Genomic DNA, 21188 nt, shown 5'->3' on the forward strand with positions numbered 1-21188 from the left:
AGCGTAATTTATTGAAGTAATGAAGTGTGCCTCCAGGCCTCTAGCACACTTCCCACATTAACGCGCATAAGAATATGCGGTGCACTTTGTTCCCACTTGTGGCTTGCTTGGTAATGATTAGTTCTCCAAATATCTTTACCCTCAAAACCTTGGAATAGACTATGTGCCAGTTGGGTGGGGGCACTGGACAGAGTGCACTTCTTCCCCTTTTATCATTATATTTTATCACATTCATAAACATTAGCTGATTCAATTGTCTATGCCACCAAAACTTTTATATTTTGTGTTGGCCAGCCCCAGTTCATTTTAACTACCGTCTTCTACCTTTGGAAGGATACCGTCTTCTCTTCCCACAAGACCACCATGAAGAGGTTACTGGCCTGTAGCTGGATTTATAGTACATAAAATCCATCATGGGAGGCTTACTTTATTTTTATAAGTGCAGATCGCCAGAACTGGATTCACTCACACACACACACCTGCAGCTCTCATTGGCCCTCTTTATGACTCATCCCCCCTCCCTTCCTGGCAAACTCACTAGAGTGAGAGAGAGCTGTGCATGATGTCATAAGCCTAGGCTTTTTACCAGACAAACAGGAAGTGGGCTATATAAGGTATTTACTGGCAGATAAAAAGTGGTTTACTATCCAAAGTTAAAACCACAAGGGCAGAAGATTTAAGAGATAGGAAGATGAAAAAAAATGACTGATGGTCCGCTTTAGCCTCACTCAGTGGGTGTTAATTCATTTCACTGGCCAGTACAAATTATTATTCTGGTCAGTGAAATGAATTAACACTCAAGCAATAAATGTGCCTAGTGTTAAGTGCCTTTAGGCAGCATCGTCCTTCTTCCCCTTTTTTGGCAAAAAAAACAAAAAAAACTCTTCTGCTTCTGAATTCACTGGCAGTGGGTTTTTGTTCCTGCCTCTAAATGCTGCTAAAAGTCTGTGTGCATAGACACAAGGCCTGTACACATGATCGGACTTTCAGACGGGAAAGGTTGGATGTCAGGCTGTTGGCGGACAATCCGATCGTGTGTATGCTCCATTGGACAATTGTTGTCGGCCTGTCCGCCAACAAATGTTGGCTAGCATGTTTTCAAATTTTCCGCCAACAAATGTGTGTTGTCGGACTTTACGATCGTGTGTACACAAGTCCATCGAACAAAAGTCCAGAGTACAAACACGCTTGCTCAGAAGCAGAAGCGGTCGGTCTTGTAAACTAGTGTTTGTAATGGAGAATTAACATTCGTGACGTGGCAAATTATGAAATCTCCAAATGCAGCGCACAATTCTCTTCTTCTTTAATGGGATAATAATGAAGCTGCTTTGCTGGTGATACTGATGGAGTTATTGCAATCAAATTTTCAAAGGCTTTTTTTTTTTTTTTTCTTTATTTGTGCAAGTTACCACAACACCATTATCCCGTAGCTTTTAAGAACAAAGATACAACTATGTTGGTGTCCCTTGTCAATTTCACATTGTATTTTTTTAAAATGTAACTGCCTACTCCCAAACTGTCATTTGAAGTAAAGCACATAGCCAAGTATTATTCTACCCAATTTTATTTTGTTATTTGTGCATTTAAAAAAAAAAAAAATGTAGACATGCTATCTGCCAATAGAATTTAACCAAAAAGTGCATTCTATGCATCCGAAAATATACGATGTCAAATCATTATTCAACCAAAAAAATAATGTCAAAGCAATAACTCCAAGGCCAATAATAAATAACAGGTTATCTCGGATTCCGCAACATGTCTGGTTGACGAACGGCCGTTCAGAAACTAATTGAAAAACGCAAAAAGAAAAACACGAATCAACCTTCACCAAACTTCTGCTAATTTTGTGTTAGTAGAAGGAGCCCAAATGGTGGCGCTAAAGAGCTGAAAAACCACATAGTATGTCACTACGTTCTTGCTTGTTGGCCAACATGTGTGTGACGGTATGTAAAAGTTGAGCCAACGTCCTTCAGACAAAATTCCACAGTTTTGTTGGCGGAAAGTCCGATCGTGTGTACGAGGCATTAGGCTAACATGCAGGGGCGTTTGGGGGCAGGAAAAAAAAAACCTGACGCCCCGAACAGCAGCTGCAATAATGTCCAGTGTGCGTGAGTCCTAAATGACATGTCATTTTTGAGTGGACTGAAAGTATTAACTTGGTGATACTAAAGCATTGTTTTTTTGTGTTTAAAAATAACAAATCTGTTATGTTGTACTTGCTGTGGTTTAGTGATTTTTGCACAGAGCAGCCCTGATCCTCCTCCTCTGGGGTCCCTCGCTGGCGCTCCTGGCCTCTCCCTCCTGAGTGCCCCCACAGCAAGCAGCTTGCTATGAGGGCTCCCGGGCCGCAGATCTGCGCATCCATACAGACACGGTGCCGCAGATAAGACACACCCTCTCTTTTTCTCATTTACTCACTGACTGACCAATGGCGCTCAGCTGCTGTCTCGGCCAATGAGGGAGAGTCCCAGGCAGCCGAGTCTGTCCTGCAACATCGCTGGATAGAGTTTGGCTCAGGTAAGTATGGGGGGAGCTGCACACAGGTTTTTTTTTTTATCTTCATGCATGAAGATAAAAAAACCTTCTGCCTTTTTACAACCACTTTTAGTCTATATTATCACATGCTTGGAAAATCCCACGTGCTGATGGTCAGAGGGAAAACCGCACGACTTTGGGTCCCGAGCGAGCCCTATGGCACATCTGCACATGCGGGGGATTCCTTTGGACAATCTGCACGTGTCGGATTTTCCCTGTATGTGCATAGCTAACTATTGGTGAATTCCTACGTTCAAAAATTTTCACTTCAAAAAGAAAAACACTTGCATGTGGCACAGGTGTGCTGAAGGCCTCTGCCAGGACCCGAAGCTGTGATTATGGTGCTAATGGAGTGCAGCTGGTACTGCGTGGTACTGAAGTTCTGCATTAAGAACGATGCAGTCTGGTTTCTATGGGTAGGGTCTCCACATTTCTTCCTGCAGATCTAAAATTCTGCTTCACAACAACTTGCAGCTAACTGACTCATTACCTAAGGTTCAAGAAACCCCACAGTCTTGCTGTATGTGTATTGGTTGTGTATGTGAAGCTGATCAGCTTAAAGCAGGATTGTAATCCAAAGCTCCCATTTCCAGCATCTGTTACATGCCTATGAATGAGTTTTCTAGTGCTGAGTCACTTGATGTGCTGGTCAGGACCTTGTGAGAACTCCCACCCACACACACAATACTGATGACCTCATCATGGCGGACTTAATTGAGGAAATGTGTGCATTCCCTATTATTACACATAGCACTAATGGGAGAGTTACATTTCAGAAACTCTTCACATTACTTAAATATCATTTGGTGTCCAAACGTTGTTTTTTTTTCTTTTTTTCTTTTTTTTTTTTTTTAAATGGACGTATGGGGTTTCATTGTATCTAAGGCCTTGTACTTTAAGCGTACACCCATGTAAAGGGATGTTTGCCCACACAGGTGTTCTGTACATCCGCAGGCAGTCCCGTTCATGTCTATTGGGATACAGTAACTGCATGGACACAGCTGCTCTCAATTTGTCTTGGGTACATGCACCCCCCATCCACACAGATGCCAAACTGGAAGAAGCAACTGTGTCTGTGCAGGCATTGTGTTTCAATTGGCATGCACTGGCACGCAGTTGCGCGATACACCTGTGCATCCCGCACAGGCAGACATAGCCCTTCGCACGCTTAAGGGCGCCCACATGAACAAGGCCTTAAAGTGGTTGTAAACCCTTACAGACTACTTTGACCTACAGGTAAGCCTAGATTAAGGCTTACCTGTAGGTCCAAGGAATATCTCCTACACGATTTAAGAGATATTTGCAAAAAGACAGGCACCGCTGTCTACGGCACATGCGCCGTAGACAGCGGCACGCAGGCGCACTGAGCATGCCGCTGCTATCAGCGCTATGCCGTTAGTGGTGGCTCCTGTGCGCATGCCTTGGAGTGGCGTCATCGCAGCTCTGGCAATCACAGCGCCGGGCCACGCTACCCAGAAAGAAGATGGACGCTTTGTAGCAGAGGGGACAGCGGTGACATCGCAGGCTCCTGTGTCAGGTAAGTGACACATAATAGGCTACTATGCGATGCATAGTAGCCCATTATGCTTTACCTTTGCAGGGAAACCAAGAGGAAGTAAAACCCATTAGGGTTTACTTCCTCTTTAAGGCTGTGCTTGCTGCTTTAGTAATGCTGGCCATAGATGGACAGATCTCTACTTTAGACTGATGGACATAAAGAGAGAGTGCCCCAGCCTCGTTCAAATTAATAGGTTGTGGGAACCTGCTGAAATCTTCCTGATCTGGTGGTTCTTTGACTACATGTCTATTAACTTGCGCTATAAACAAAAGAATAGTGACAAGTTTGAAAAAAAACACAATATTTTTAAATTTTTGCTATAATATCCATTTTTTTTTTTAACAAAATTTTTCCTCAGTTTAGGCTGATATGTATTCTTCTACATATGTTTGGTAAAAAAAATCGCAATAAGCGTATATTGATTTGGTTTGCACAAAAGTTATAGCGTTTACAAAATAGGGGATAGATTTATAGCCTTTTTATTAAAAAAAATATATATATATATATATATATATAGCGGCGATCTGCGAATAATTTTTTTTTTTTTTTTTTTTTATCGTGACTGCGATTTTATGGCGGACATATGGGACACGTGACACATTTTTGGGACATTCACATTTTATACAGCGATCCGTGCTATAAAAATGCACCGATTACTGTATAAAGGTGACTGCAGGGAAGGGGTTAACACTAGGGGGCGATCAAGGGGTTATGTTTCCTAGGGAGTGATTCTAACTGTAGGGGGAGGGGACTCGCAAGGGGAGGAGACCGATTGGTGTTCCTCTGTACTGAGGACACACCATCGGTCTCCTCTCCCCTGACAGGACGTGGATCTGTGTGTTTACATACACATATCCACGGTCCTGCTCTGTTACCGGGCAATCACGGGTGCCCGGCTGACATTGCGGCCGCCGGGCACGCACCTCGGATCCCCAGTGACGCGGCATGCGTGAGTGCCGCCAGCGCCCCCTGGTTGGCCGGGAAGGCGAGGGCGTCATAGGACGCCCTCCCAAAACGAGAGCCGCGCCGCCTGGCCATCATATGACAGCCGGCGGGCGGCAAGCGGTTAAAAAAACAAAACAAAATTTGGTGTTGCTCAGACTGGCTTAAAGTAGAACTATAGGCAAAATGTTTTATTTGGGATAGAGTAAGGGAGAGTCATAGCACCTGTCGGGGTGTTTTTTTTTTTTTTTTTTTTTTTTTTTTTTTTTTTCTTTGTCCAGTGAGTAAATCCCTGAATATTTGTTCTGGTGACCCGGCGTCCCCAAAGAATTCCCTTTTGTGTCCACATTGGAAGACCCTAATCGAGAGGGTAAATTTCCCTAATGGGCATAAAGACAGCAATGAAAATCTGACAAGTGCTCTAATCCTCTCCATTCCATCCAAAAATAAAAATTTTTAGTTTATACTTTCATAACCTGTGAACCTTCATCCAATAAAGAGTTTTTTTGGTTAAAGGATAAGTTCACCTTTAGTAACATGTTGCAGCCATATTTAGGGTGTAACGTGTTACTAACTGACCAGCCTCCTCTGCCCACCTGGCCACGTCATGCAATCAGAGTTCTATGAATGGGAGAACTACCATTGCAGCTGACGAAATACACTATAAAGCCTCATACACACGATAGGACTTTGTACAAACTTTTCCTTGGATTTTTGTACAAAGGGCGTTGGCCATAAGTTTGTATTGCATACACACTGCAGAAATTTTCAGCCAACTTTTACCAAATCACGTGGTTTTTCAGCTCTTTACCACCACCCTTTGGTCAACTTCTGTATTGTCTGATATTTTGTCAATCTCGGCGCTTTTATCGGCGAGATTGACACCTTGCGAGCCGTGTTCATACTGGTGCGGGGATCCGACTTGGATCCCGCCAATGCCAGGCACTGTGTTTGGTATGAATCTTGAGGGGGAACTCCACGCCACATTTTAAATAAAAAACCGGCATGGGTTCCCCTCCAGGGGCATACCAGGCCCTTAGTTCTGGTATGGATTTATGGCAAACCCCTACGCTGAAAAAAAGGTGTGGGGGGGTCCCCCCAAGATCCATACCAGACCCTTATCTGAGCACGCAGCCCGGCCTGTCAGGAAAGGGGGTGGGGACGAGCGAGCGCCCCCCCCCGAGCCGTACCAGGCCGCATGCCCTCAACATGGGGGGGTGGGTGCTTTTGGGGGAGGGGGGCACCCTGCGGCCCCCCCCACCCCACCCCAAAGCACCTTGTCCCCATGTTGATGAGGACAAGGGCCTCTTCCCGACAACCCTGGCCATTGGTTGTCGGGGTCTGCGGGCGGGGGCTTATGGGAATCCAGGAGCCCCCTTTAATAAGGGGGCCTCCAGATCCCGGCCCCCCACCCTATGTGAATGAGTATGGGGTACATTGTACCCCTACCCATTCACCTAGGGAAAAAACTGTCAAAAAAAAAAACTACACAGGTTTTTATAGTAATTTTATTAGACAGCTCCTGGGGTCTTCTTCCGACTTCGCCGCTCTCTCCGGCCTCTTCTCCTGGTGTCCAATTCTTCTCCGGCCCCTTCTCCCGCTATTCGACCTCATCTGCCGCTCTTTTGCTAGCGGTGGCCCGGACTTCTGCGTCTTCTTCCCTCTTCTTTTCTTCCGATTTTGACACGACGCTCTCTCCCGCTGTAATGCTGTCCGAGCGCTCCGCAATGACTTATATAGGCGGTGACCCCGCCCCCCTTATGACGTCAGTCCCGGGGCATGCTGGGACTGTGACGTCATAAGGGGGCGGGGTCATCGGATTACATGACCACGCCCCCTTATGACGACAGTCCCAGCATGCCTCGGGACCGCCTATATAAGTCATTGCGGAGCGCTCAGACAGCATTACAACAGGAGAGGGCATCGTGTCAACATTGGAAGAAGAGACGACAACGCAGAGGTCTGGGCCACCGCTAGCAAAAGAGTGGCAGAAGATAGAGGAGCCGGCAGAAGAAACGGACCCCCGGAGAAGAGGCCAGAGAGCAGAGAAGAACCGGACACCGGGAGAAGACGCCGGAGAGACTCCTGAAGATGGAAGAAGACCCCGGAGCTGCCTAATAAATTACTTTTAAAAACCTGTGTAGTGTTGTGTGTTTCCCCCCCCCCCCCCCTAGGTGAATGGGTAGGCGTACGGTGTACCCCATACTCATTCATATAGGGTGGGGGGCCTGGATCTGGGAGCCCCCTTATGAAAGGGGTCTCCCGGATTCTGATAAGCCCCTCGCCCGCAGACCCCAACAACCAACGGCCAGGGTTGTCGGGAGGAGGCCCTTGTCCTCATTAACATGGGGACAAGGTACCTTGGCGGGGGGGGCGCCCCCCTCCCCCAAAGCACCCACCCCCCATGTTGAGGGCATGCAGCCTGGTACGGTTCAGGAGGGGGGACGCTCGCTCCTCCCCACTCCCTTTCCTGACCGGCCGGGCTGCGTGCTCGGATAAGGGTCTGGTATGGATTTTTGGGGGGGGGATTCCGTTTTTTTCGGCATAGGGGGTTCCCCTTAAAATCCATACCAGGCCGGGGGGCCTGGTATTCCCCCAGAGGGGAATTCCCTCTCGCACCCGCCGTAGTAGGAAAATGTGTTTTTTGCTATTGCAGCCAGCGGGAGATGTACAGTACCTTGTCGCCGAGAACCAGCGCGATGGGATCGCGCTGGAATCATTCTCGCGGCTGCGTGCTGTGGTTTGTACAAAAGTCCGATGGTTTTGTGTACACACGATCGGACTTTTGTTGCCGGAAAGTTTGTGCGTTCGCACAGCCAACTAAAGTCCGATGGAAACAGAAAAAGTTTGTCTGATGGAGCGTACACACGTCGGATGTTGCTCCAAATCAGCTAATTTGCATGTTTGTTGTCAAAAAGTCCGATCGTGTGTACGGGCTTTAAGAGTAGCGCTGGTCCGCACCACAATTTCTAAAGTACTCAATGTGATATATAAAAATTCTAATGTGCAAACAATCTATGAAATATAAAAAAAAATGTGCGTTAAACCAAGTGCTAGTGCATCAATAAGTGAAAATCAAGCAATCTAATGAACAATATATTAATAATAAATTATTAGCATAAGTCCATAGAAAAATAATTGGAAAAGATTTCTTATTAAAATCATGTGTAGTCCGCATCAAAAAACAAGTCACCCTTTCCCCCCGGAAATACTGAAGGCTTACATTTCTGTTATCTTGAAATCGGGTAAAGGCGAAACAAATTCAAATAGCTATTGTCCTATTTCATTGTTGAATCAAGATATAAAGTTTTATGCTAAACTTATCGCTAATAGACTTCAACCATTATTGTCTTGGATGATTCATACAGACCAAGCTGGCTTTATGAAGACCAGAGAGACTCGAGATAACACTAGCAAGACTCTTTTATTGATCTCCCTGGCGCAGAAACGACAAATTCCGGCTTGCTTATTATCAATAGATGCTGAAATGGCTTTTGATCGATTTAAATTGAAGATTTCTGTTTCACTCACTTCACCAGATTGGTCTGGGGGATAATCTGATAAATAAAATTATGGCGTTCTATAGAAATCCTTCTGCTCAAGTTTGAACAAATGGTATTCTCTCTAATATATTTGAGATTAACAACGGTACACGTCAAGGGTGCCCTCTATCTCCTTTACTTTGTGATCACTATAGAACATTTGGCAATAGCTATACGTAAAAATCCCTCTATACATGGTATAACTATCAATGATACAGACTACAAAACTTCACTGTATGCAGATGACGTCCTACTCTATATAACATCGCCCAAGATTAGTATTCCTTCTGTTTTAAAAGAAATTAATTTATTCGGATACTGAAGTAATTTTAAGGTAAATTTTATCCAAATCTGAGTGATTGAACATTTCATTGCCCAGAGATGAGGTTTCTTCACTGGCAGCGCTATTTTTCCTTTTCACTTGCAAGAAATAGCAGTGGAATACCTAGGAGTTAAGATCCCAACAGATCAGACTCTTGTTTACGATTTAAACTTCCTTCCACTTCTGCTTCGAACACAAGCCGAATTGCTGTCATGGACGAAGCTCTCTATCATGGTTTGGTCGTATTGACTCCATTAAGATGGATATTCTTCCAAAATATTTATATCTATTTCAAACCTTACCTATTCAACTACCTAAAAACATTTTTCAAAAAACGGAATAAATGAATACTGCAATTTATTTGGAAAAACGCTAAACCTCGAATTAACCTGAAGACACTCTGTCGATCCAAAGATCGCGGAGGAGCAGGCTTGCCAGATTTTGAGTGCTACTATAAAGCAGTGATATTTTCTCATGTTTTAGACTGGTTCCACCATTCCGTTGATAAACAATTGGTACAATTAGAAATAGGTTCTTCTCCATTGAACCCTAAAGCTGCTTTATGGCTTTGTTCTAAGGATATAGGTTCACGTTCCTCTTGGCCTTTACTTACCTATACGGTTTTGGAGTGTTGGCATCATTATTTAAAAATATTTCCTTTTTGTCTTCCATCCCAGCTCCACTTACTCCTTTTTAATAGATAATCCCTCTCTTCCTATTGGTATGCATTCAAATGCTATCTTAAGCTGGGACAAATCTTATTGGCCCCAGATCAGACATACGATTTTGGAGGGTATCTTTATGCCATTCATAAATTTTCAAACTTTACATGATCAGAGGAAAGGTATATGGTTTGTTTACTTGCAATTGCAAAGCTTTTACTCCACTTTGACCCCGAAACAATCTATCCATCGACCGCTTACAGATTTCGAGCAGTTATGTCTATCTTTAGATCCACCAACACACACTATATCTAAGACATATATGCTACTATCTACTCTCAAGTCACCTGGTTTACCACCATATGCGATCAAATGGGAGCCGGAATTGAGCTGGTTAATACAAAAGGAAGAATGGGATCACATTTTTAAAAATGCTCATTATTTTTCACTAGCTTGTGACACCCAAGAGCGCAATTTTAAATTGCTCTCTAGATGGTATCGCACTCCGGTCAATTTTAAACCGAATGTTCCCAGAGCGATCAGATCGATGTTGGCGTTGTAATGTTGCTATAGATAATTTTACCCCATTTATGGTGGGCCTGCCCTCCTATTTATAAATTATGGGATCAAGTAATTAATCTATATAATGTTGTGGGTGAATTGATTAATAATTCTGCTGAATTGGCTCTTTTCTTTCCTACCTCAACTATTACCTAAAGCCAAAAAATCCCTTTGTTTTTTCTTATCAGCAGTTAGACAATTAATACCAAGATATTGGAAATCCCCTATAGTTCCTACAATCCCAGAGTGGCTTGAGACTCTTAATAGTATTATGCACATGGAGAAACTTGTAGCTGAAAATAAGGGTACTATACAGAAGTTCAATGGGGTGTGGCAGACTTGGATAACATTTAAAAACTAATTTGGAAATTTATCAATTTCAAAAATTTAGCGCAGTTTGAGTATACATACTCTACTTGGTTAAAACAACTTTAAAGTTTGACAAGAGATACTATGATTTCATGTGAGACACCACCTATTATGTTTTTGTTTGCTCCCCCCCCCCTTTTTTTTTTTTTTTTTTTTTTTTCCTTATGTTTATGATTCAATAACTATAACTTTAAGGTTAAATATGTATTCTGAGTGACTTTATTTAATTTGTGTATGTATATGTGTTTTGTTGTTTGTGTAAAATATACTAAAAATAATAAAAATATGTTGGCCACAAAAAACAAGTCACCAAGTGCTCCATTGATATTTGAAACTTTCGTCACTCTCAAAAAAACTGAGCTTTGCATAAAAAAAAAAAGTTCCCAAGAGTTCCACTAATCCTTCACCACCCACACAAAAATGGACTCGCCAAATGGATATTTTGAGTCGGTAATGAAGCCCGATCTCCAGTGATTACCAGCTGAAATTCGCACAAGTTCGTAGGGGTTCTTCTCTCAGAGATCTTGGCATGCAATGTGGGAAAATAAAAAGGAAGGAGGGAGGCCCCCATAGTATAAAACTGTATTACAGGCAATTGTATAAAAACCGTATTCCACTCACATTTTGCAGAGTGCCTACCTGGCACTAGGGAAGAACACGCTACTGGCTATTCCCCTCCGGATATGCCACGGACTGCGAGCGTGAAACAGCCTTACGCGATGTCATGCAGCGTTCTCAGCCCTCCCTATGTCTGTTTCGTAATGCAACGTCTTCAAGGAGCAGCAGCAAGACGTCGCATGACGAAACGGACATGGAGTGGTTGTTCACAATCAGCAGCAGCTGTCCACCTGAGCACACGTATCTGTGGTGCTGTTATTTTGATATATTGCGGCTGACAGCCTGTAGTTCTCAGTGAACTACCAGGGTGCTGATGAGCGTTCTTGGTAGTTGATCCTTCCTGTCATTTTGTAATTGCCTGGCCATATGAGGTATGGGCAGACAGCTTACACTAACAGTCTGCAGGAGCCGGAAATTACACCTGTGACCTGCTGATCGTGGGTGCTATGCTAACCTGCAAAAAGATGCATTTACTTAAAAAGGTGAACAACTTTTATTTGCTAAGTGCAGTAACCTATAGCAACTAATCAGAATTCACTTTGCTGAAGTCTGAACGCTTTATTGAATAAGGCCACAGGTGTCTTATTCTGTGTTTGTTTTTTTTTGTTTTTTTTATCGGTTACTGCACATGGTCCTGATTTAAAGGAGAACTATAGGCTGTACTTCTATGGATTACAGGAGTGCAGTTTTGTTCTGTACTCCTGTAACTCGTTTTCAGCTGACATCACAGAGCCAGTCCAGACTCTGAAAATAATCGCGACCGTATGGTCAGGATCCACCCAGATGCCTGTACTGGCAGCTGGCTCAACCTCTGTGAGCCGCTGAGAGCCTGAGCCAGATGCTCCTGCCCCCTCCACAGCCTGGCACTCCAGTGAGTGCTGGAGGAGCAGAGAGTCGGTGAATGACCGTTACCAGCTCCCTGAAAATTGAGCAATTAGTGGTGTTTGCTCACTCAGCTCTCAGTCTTGGGAGCGTCTGGGGACCGAAGCTGCATCCATGTGGGTGAGGGTTTGTTTTTTTTGTTTTTGTTTTTTTTTTTGTCCTAAACACTTCTCTCTTAAACATAGAAGTCACTAGCATAAGATTATACAAATATGTATCTGAAGAATTATTATGAAAATGTGACACAGGAAGTCCATTAAAGGATTTCAGGTAGAGCTTAAATGTCTGATTTTGTACTCCATTTAAAACTAGTTTTTCTTTTAAACTCTGAATACACTTCCTATGTTAGTGCTCACCAACAGACCCAGTCTAAGATGGATATTTCATGCTGAGTAGCTAACAAAACCCAGACACACCACAGAAGTGAAAACTGCTTTATTAAGCTAAATCCCACCAAACCCAACAGCCAGTTGTCCCAAGTTGACATCTGTGCAGGTGAGCGATGTCAAGTGCGTACTCTGTTTGGGGTGGCTCGCTTGCCCAGCTGTCATATTGAGATGAGCAGCTGTGTCCATGCAGCTGCTGCAACCCATTAGACATGAATAGGCTTCTTGCACCCAGCACCTGGTGGTTCGAGCCGCATAAACACATGGCCCATTCGACTACGGGTGTAACCCCACCCCCCTGGTGAATGAGGCCTTATGCTATTTATTTAAATGCAAGTTATGGCAGGTAGCTTTGTTCATTGATGTGCACTTTTAATGCTCATCAGCATACATTTTAGCATGTTCTTCCCTGGGGGGAAAAAATAAAAATATAACCAGTTAGCATGCTGAATTAAAAAAAAAAAAAATAGTTCAATTTACTTTACTGGATGATTTGTTTTCTTTGATTTTAATACAGAAAATGCCTCATTTGGTGACTAGATGGTGCTAAGCATCGTAGGGATTTTCCAGGTGAGATTTAAAAGTGGAACTTTAGGGCATAAATAAATATGGCCGAACGGGCAGGATTTTTAATGCAGAAGAGACATGCATTGGGGTTGGTTTTACCAGAACTGCAGAACTGGAGAGTGCAAAATCTGGTGCAGATATGCATGGTAGCCAATCAACTTCTAACTTCAGTTTGTTCAATTGACAAAAAAAAAACCTGGAAGCTGATTGGTTTCTATGCACAGCAGCACCAGATTTTGCACACTCCAGTTTTAGTAAATCAACCCCATTGTCTCTTCTGCATTATAATTGCCTACCTGCCTGTCTGCCCCTGTACAGAGAGAGCTGCACACGCAAAGCTTGCTTTAGAAATTTGACATTGCCGAAGCCAGCAAACTCCTGACTGACCCCTTCCCTGGCCAGCGTTCGATACCCGGAAGCTAGTGTTGCTAAAAGATGTCAGTAGGGAGCTCCAGGACATTGCATCGCTGGAGCCAAGGTGTGTCTAGTTCCGCTTTAATAAACTGGTTTTCACCTAGAAATGATGGGCATGCCATTTCTACACTCACCCCTTCTATGGGGTGTCTGTTTTCTTGCATCTCTCCCTTTTTTTTCTTCCCCCCCCCCCCCCCCCCCCCCATTTTGCTTTGGCTGTATATATGGTATGTTGATACTGTATGTATTGGTTTGTCATGCCCTACTCTGTTCTATGTTTTGGCTTTTCTAGCATTGACTACTATTGGGTTATCATTGTGTAGTTTAGCTGCCATTGTGAAGGGATCCCTTATACATACTACTGTAATGCTGTAATTAATTTTTTGTTTGAGGTTTTTAATACAAAATTGTTCCCTTTTAAATAGAAATGTTTGGTGCTAAATTCCTAGTTCTTTTCACTTGCTGCAGTCATTGCAAAGGTGTCTTCATTGAAAATGACTTGGCATGCTGGAGAGTAATGCCTCGTACACACTACTAGCTAGCGTGTGTGTGTGTGTGTGGTGTTTTTTTTTTTTTTTTGGGTTGAAAAAACTTGACAGCTCAGGTCTGAGCCACTGTACTAACGGTGTTAGTACAGCGATCTCTCCTGCTATTCTGTTGTGTTCTTACAGGGGGAAGGCCCGCCTGCCAGAACACTCCGGTCAGCGCTCTCAGACCATTGGCTGAGAGCGCTGATCAGAAGCCTGCCACCAGACCTTTTTTGGTCATGACCCTTCAACAGAAGCCAGCAGAGCGGCCGGCTTCTGTCGGACCGGCTGCTGCACACATGGGCTGAATGTCGGACGGTTTCCATTGAACTGGGCAATGCTTTCTGACATTCGGTCGGGTTGAGATTTGGGCTGGGTGATATGGTTGCCTCTCACTGATGGGGGGTTTTAATAGGAATCTCTAAAGTTAAACCTCTTTGCTAATCGCCTGTATTTACCGATCATTTGCAGAGAGGTTTGACTGCAGAGACTCCTGTGAAAACTCTATCAGTGAGTGGGTCACTGCACAGAGCTCCACCTCACATCATTGGGCTTCTGCATCCATTCATCTCTCGTCACCTTGCACCTGGTAGGAGGGTTTTTCCAACAAGACCGATTTGTGTTTTGTTTTGTACCCCAGGGCAATGCGGGCAGCCGCCGATACAAATCGAGCATGCCTGCCGCCAATCTCCTGCCGCGCGGCCAGGTACCAGTCCTCGGCCTGGGGGTTGGGGACTCCTGCCCTAGTTCATATAGGGCAACAAATTGAGCATACTGATGTACCCAGATGATTATGCCTATTTTAATGGATGTAGGAGTATCCAGTTTGTATATGCTTTCCAGCAGATCTGTTCATTTCTGTCTAGAAGCTGGGGATTCCTGGGAAGGTCAGGCACTGAATAATTTATAAAACTGAAGCAAAGTAAAATGAAACTCTTACCGGTAGCAACCAGGTTTGAGTCTGTGGGGTTGATTTATTAAAGGCAATAAGACTTTGCTTTGCAAGGGGAGTTGCGGCATACAAGGGAAAAGCTCCCAAGCTGAAAGAGTTGAAGCTCTGCTTACTTCCATCACCCATGTGTAAGCTAAATTTATTTACCGTATTTTATTACCTTTCATGTGATTGAGTATTTTCTTCCCAATTAACCTTCACCACATTCCCTAAGCTCTGAGAAAATTTCCTTTGCAAGTGAACAGTCTATATGCCTTTAGCAAAATCACACCCGATGTCATTTCATAGTACATTTTCCTAAATTCTCTGCTTTTCCTGAGTTTAGCCTTTTGTCCATAGGGTATGAATAGTGGTGGATTTCATATTACAGACGGTTGACACATTTGGTGTTCAAACCGATTCGTATGACTTCGATGCAAATTTTGGCTTAGTTGCATGAGGTTCAGTAATCGTGTTTTCCTGAAGGAAAAAAACATCTCACTGGGGGGAGAGGTGGGGTTGTTGTTGATGATGGCTGCAGCTTTTACATTGCCATTGTGTTTTGTCTGCACAGGAAGAAGAAATCCCAGAACTGGAAATTGATGTGGATGAATTGTTAGACATGGAGACGGATGAGCAGAGAGGAGAGAGGGTGAAGGTGAGTGGAGGGCAGGGGAGAGGGCTGGGGGTCAGCGGACTCCTCTCCAGCTGAATGACATGTTTGTTTTCTTCTTTCAGGAACTTCTTAATGAGTGCTACAAACCAACAGAGGTGAGTGTTCACCTTCTATGTAGTGTGTTCTTTTCCCCCAGCTGCACATTTGACACCATGCTGGAAAGGGCAGTGCATGTGTAAACTATAAACCCAAATGTAAAGCTAATAATATTCTGTGTCCAATGTGATCACTGGGGGATCTATGAGCAGAATGAGATGGATATCGGTTGTGTGTGTGTTTGTTTTTTTGTTTTCTTCTCTCTAGCCTGAGTGCCCATTCACACCGGAATCGTGGTGCGGGAAACCTGCGTTCTGTTTGTGGTTTCTGCACCACATTCCAAATGCACTGGGTGTGATCTGCTGTGGGTGTCAATCGATTCCTAGCAACACCCCAAACACAGTGCGTTTGCTTGCCAGTACCATGTAATCCGGTTGCAGTGTATTCTTAAAAGTATTGTATGCGTTGCTTTTTGATAGGATTTCAGCCCATTCAAAAGAATGGGATGAAAATTGCATCGCACTAAAGACTGACCTATGTTAAGTCTCTAGGCAGGCTGATGTAAACAGAAGTGCATCTGTGTACATCCCTTTTTTGCGTCCAGGGGGGGGGGGGGCGGCGGCAACAGAAAAGGACGCAAACCTTTCTGTTTACACCCACATGTTCATACTCTCTCCTCCTTCCATTTAGATCCCACTGGAAAGCTGACAGGCAGATCTGATTGGAACGCTCATCTGAAGGCTCTAATGCTGAATACAGACTTATCAGTGTACCCAGTGTAGAAGTGTCTGCAGCACAGAATTCTGGGAGACCAGCATTGTGCCTGCAGAAAATTCACATTACTGGACTATTTTGGATGATTTACTGCTGTTTGGGTTTTTTGTGTGTGTGTGTGGGGGGGGGGGTACCCTTTTTGCTGCCAGGCCTTGGCCCCTACTCTTAAACACAGGTGACTAGACCGTCTTTATGCAATTTTTTTTTTTTTTTTTTTTTTTTTTTCCATTGTTCTTTATATTTCCCTTTACAGCTTTCTGTTTGCAAAAGATCCCCCAAACCATACATTATTCAGAAGGCAAAGGATGGGGTGTGTGTGGTGTGTGGGTTTTTTTTTTTTTTTTTTTTTTTTGTTTTTTTGTGTTTTTGTTTTTTTTTTTTTTGTTTTTTTGTTTTTTTTTTTTGCGCAAATGTTTATGAAAAATATTTTCGTTAAACAACCAAATAAGACAAGATCATTATTACCAGATGCTAACACCAAAACTTACTGTACTGATTAAATAAAAATGTAATATTTGTACATTTTTTAATTGTACCTTTTTGTGAAACTGAAAATCAAGGGTACACAAAACTGTAAATAAACAATCTGGAGGTTGGTTGTCACCTATGGTATGCCCAATCGCTGTGCTGCATTGGTGTACGTTATAATAAAACGATACAGGCATACATTGTAGTGCAGTGTTACAATGCACATATATTTTGTGTTTTTAGGCCTTGTTCACACAGCCACAGAGGGCCGTACAGCAACACAAAGGCACGCATTTTGATGCCCAGGAGTCAAAGGTGTTTGTGCCCCCTCCAAGCTACATGCATATAGGGATTTATGAGCAGCCCTGTTTGCGTACAGCTGCCTGCACGAATCAACGAATGGCTCGCAAAAACATTGGCATTGTGCATGTAATCTCGCTGGGAGCAAATACTTGTGACTCCTGGGTGAAGGAGTCGCATTTAAATTTTTTTTTTAACAGCCCTGTGTGGGGGTGGGGGTCTTGGTAAAAAGGATCTAAACAGATCTCTAATCTCTTTTGAGACCGAGAAATGGATTGAGGACACAGATCCCCAATCCCCTTCTCTGCACTGAATGAATAAATGAACAGGAGGCATGCTGTACAGAGGCTTCCTGTTCATTCACAAAATGAAACCTTGTAAACAATGTTTACTATGCTTCAGTTATGAATAAACGCAGTGCGTGACCGGTACCGATCTTGTCAGCTGCTGATCACAGCCATTTTCTTGTTCAGCAGAGTCTGCTGAACAAATTTAACTGTGGGTCTATGTGACTGTATGTAAGATGACTACATTGTTTAGAAAGACCCTCCTATCCTTTAGATTTAGCAACTAGTGTAGTAATGTTATAATCGCTTTTGTAATGTGTGTAGCCAGCTTAAGATTGCTATTGAATAGCTAAGGCAATACTGTAATACCAGAGCAGCCCTAGCTGGAGTTCACTGTTCTCTTACATAGGGTTGTAAGAATGCTTTGGAAACCTGGTAATAATTAGGTTGTGATGGATAATGGACCAAGGGAAATGCCACTAATAACTGTTATTTATTCAACAGGCCTTTGTAACTGGGTTACTGGAGAAGATTCAGGGAATGCAGAAGCTAAGCACTCCACAGAAGAAGTGATTTGCTAGCAAGTTCAGAGATAAGAGGACAGCGCCTCCACTTCATTCTGGTAGCAGTGCAGAACTGCAAGCTGTCAGGGTCACTGGCTCCCCCCTGCACAGATGGATTGTGTGTGGCTGCTAGCAGCCCACTTGGGACATGTAATGCAGGGGAACCGCTTTTTATATAATGTTTTTGTAGAAATCTTTTTTAATTAAATAAAAGTAAGTGTTATGAAATTCTGTGTATTCCTATTACTCCCATTTCGTAAGTGTGTGTGTTGCATTTTCTCTGAGTTTCTGCAGTGTCTCATGGGGTCACTGCCTGGTGATGACACTTGGGAGATAAGACTGGGATTGTGAACTGTAAACAGGACAAGTTTAGACTATGACACAAGCGGGTGTTTGGCAGCTGGTATTTCACTGAGACAATCATTTGAAACATTTAAACCAGCTCCAAAAAACTTTTTTACTAGTTGTGGAGTAAGTGGATCAGGATTAGAACATCTATTGGATTTTTCTTGTTGCCTTTTGACCTAGCAACCCATGTCTCCTGGCCTTCCCCTTTCTCTTTTTTTTTTTTTTTTTTTTCTGTACATAAATGAGTGGAAGTGCATGAAGAGCAAATAAACATGTAAGTTTTCACCCTTACCCACTATATTAGGAATGTAAAACGTTTTTGGCTGGCATTGACTTCAGATTAATTTAAAATCGAATATAGTTAATGAGAATTCCACTTTTATTAAAATAATATAGCATATAAAACTACAAGATGACACATTTTGTACTTCTTTTTTTTTTTTTTTTTTTTTTTATTAAAAAATAGTTTTCCATTTCTGAAGTCCTTGTCATTTTGTGAACTGTAATAATAAAAAAAAAATTCAATGCAATGCAATATGGCAGACTGGAGGTGTTCTGTGCACAAAATGCCCTTGGAAGTGTCATTCCCTGCTTATTTTATTTGAGTTGAATTGCTAAAGGCAAATAGGCTGTTCACTTTTACAAGGGAGCGTGCAAGCAAAAATTCTGCGAGGTATTTTTCTTTTTACTTCCTTTTGATTTGCTATTCTTTTGTAAAGTGAATTATCAACACATCCACTAAGGGAATCTCAAAGTGACCAGCTTAATTGGCTTCAGTCATCCAATGAGGTTGATGTACTAATTTTTCTCAGATCTCTGCACGAAGATGCAAGTAAAACTTTAGGCATCCTCTGCAATAGAAATGTAAATTTTGGTGAAATGCTCGCTAAGGGTTAATTTTAAAGGGATGCAGAACCTGCAGCCTTTCTCATCAGAACACTGAAGGTGCACCAAACGGTTATAATAAACCAAATCCTCACATTCAGGAATCACACTTGCAAGGACAACTTTTTATTTTATTTTAATTTTTTTCCCTTTTAAGGGGTGGGGGGAAGGTAGGACATGGACTTGTAACTGTGCAGTTACTTTAAAAAAAAAAAAAAATCCTGTGATATTAAGAACTTGTACCAAAAGTTTTTGCTACTGATTGGTTGCCAGTCTCCGTCAAGCATGCTGCATTTACTTGTGTTAAAGTAGACCCGCGCCTTTATACTATTCTTCTATTTTGCTTTTTAACACAATTGCTGAAACTTTTTTTTTTTTTTTAAACTTTAAATAAACCCACAAACAAACAAAAATTGTATATATTGCAGCTTACCAATTATTGGATGTGGTGGCTGAATTGGGGCTTCTATGAAGGAGCAACGTAGCCACCCTTGGACAGCAGCGTTATCAATTAGTGGAGAGGGTGGGGTTGGATGGACTAGTAGATTTTTTACATTGCTAGTCACTAATTTAAAACCAGTTCCAGTTAAGTTTTTAAGCAGTTACAGCAATAGAGGGGGGGTGTGTGTGTGTTTGTTTGTGTTTTTGTTTTTTTTTTTTTGTTTGTTTTGTTTTTTAATATATATAAAGGTTTTACATAAATAAAAGTTGACCTTTTTGTAAGCACCTGTGTCAGTGTTAAATGGTTTGTCTCATCCCTTTACTGACACCTTTGGGCTCAGAAAAAAAAAAATGCTGCTATATTGGTGACACTTCTTCTTTTTTTTTTTTTTTTTTTTTTTTTTTTTTTTTTCTTTTTTTTTTTTTTTCTCTCCTCCTCTCACATAGGTGGGGATGATGCTGCAGTTCTGTACCTGCACAATGCTGGTCTAAAATCTATGGCGGTCTGGGCTTACAGTTCTCAGCAAATCTGGGAAACCCAAGGCAGTCTGCACATAACCTATAGATTTGGTATATGAAGTAAGGCCTCAGGTTCTCACAAAAGTCACAGCTTGTAGTAGTTAAGGATCAACTGGCCAAAAGGGATCAAAGTCCCTGTAGGCGGCAGGAATGGATTGAAATTCAGTGTGGATCTTTGCAAGCAGGGGCATGATGGCAGAGCATGCAGGACCCCTCCACCCAGTGGATGACATCAGCACTCATGTCCCACAGCATTAACCCTTTCTGTGGCAAAACTAGCAGATACAGAGAACAATAGTACCCAGTAAAGATGCACAATTAATCGTCAAGAATCGTTATCGTGATCTTGACTAAAGTGTTTCACAATTCTTTCTATGCAAAGAATTCTCTCTGCTCTTCTGAAGCCACAGCCCTCAAAAGAAAGGAAGAGAAAAACCAGGCAGTCTGCCAAGAAACAAAACCTTCTTTATCAGTTGAACTTAAAGCGGGGGTCCACCTATCTATCTTTTTTTTTTTTTTGGAGTTCATTCACAAACTTTTCTTCTCATGATTATCTACTCACATGTTCTGTGTAATAAGTCCGCCTGTGTCCGATTTCGTTGTAAGGAATAACTTATAAAATTCACTGAAGGCGGTTTCCATCTTCATTGTGGGCATTTGAAGCCCACAAGCATGTATTTCCTGGATGCTGTGAATGCTGTGCTCCCAGCATTCACCGAGATGTTGTGATGACGCTGTTGCACAATGCATGCTGGGAAGCCTGTGACTAGCTCCCAGGGGACTGTGGGAGGTCTGGGAGATTCTAGAAACACGCCTACTCCCATGGGAGGAAAACCAGGAAGTGCTAAGAAGATTAGAAAAAAAAAGGTAATTACGGCGATTAAAATTTTTTTACACAGCATGTCAGCATCTAGGCAAGGAAGAGAATGCATAGAGATAATGTTCAAAATTTGGGTGGAACCCCGCTTTAAGTATAAACATTGTAACAATTTTTTTTTTTTTTTTGCTAGAAAATTACTTAGAACCCACAAACGTATATATTTTTTTAGTTAGAGAATAAAATGGTGGTTGTTGC

General features: G+C 42.6%; 1 protein-coding gene across 1 annotated transcript in view; it reads left to right on the plus strand.

Moving 5' to 3' along the window:
- Positions 1–18148, plus strand: part of PPP1R14B (protein phosphatase 1 regulatory inhibitor subunit 14B) — a 45685-nt gene extending 27537 nt beyond the window's left edge. Inside the window, exons 2-4 of the mRNA XM_073605357.1 lie at positions 15391–15474; positions 15555–15587; positions 17862–18148. Coding sequence (XP_073461458.1) covers positions 15391–15474; positions 15555–15587; positions 17862–17930 — 186 coding nt within the window. The 3' untranslated portion in view covers positions 17931–18148. The remainder of the gene's footprint in view (positions 1–15390; positions 15475–15554; positions 15588–17861) is intronic.
- The last annotated feature ends 3040 nt before the right edge of the window (positions 18149–21188 follow it).

The sequence above is a fragment of the Aquarana catesbeiana genome, linkage group LG11 (assembly GCF_042186555.1).
Source record: "Aquarana catesbeiana isolate 2022-GZ linkage group LG11, ASM4218655v1, whole genome shotgun sequence".
Taxonomy (NCBI): domain Eukaryota; kingdom Metazoa; phylum Chordata; class Amphibia; order Anura; family Ranidae; genus Aquarana; species Aquarana catesbeiana.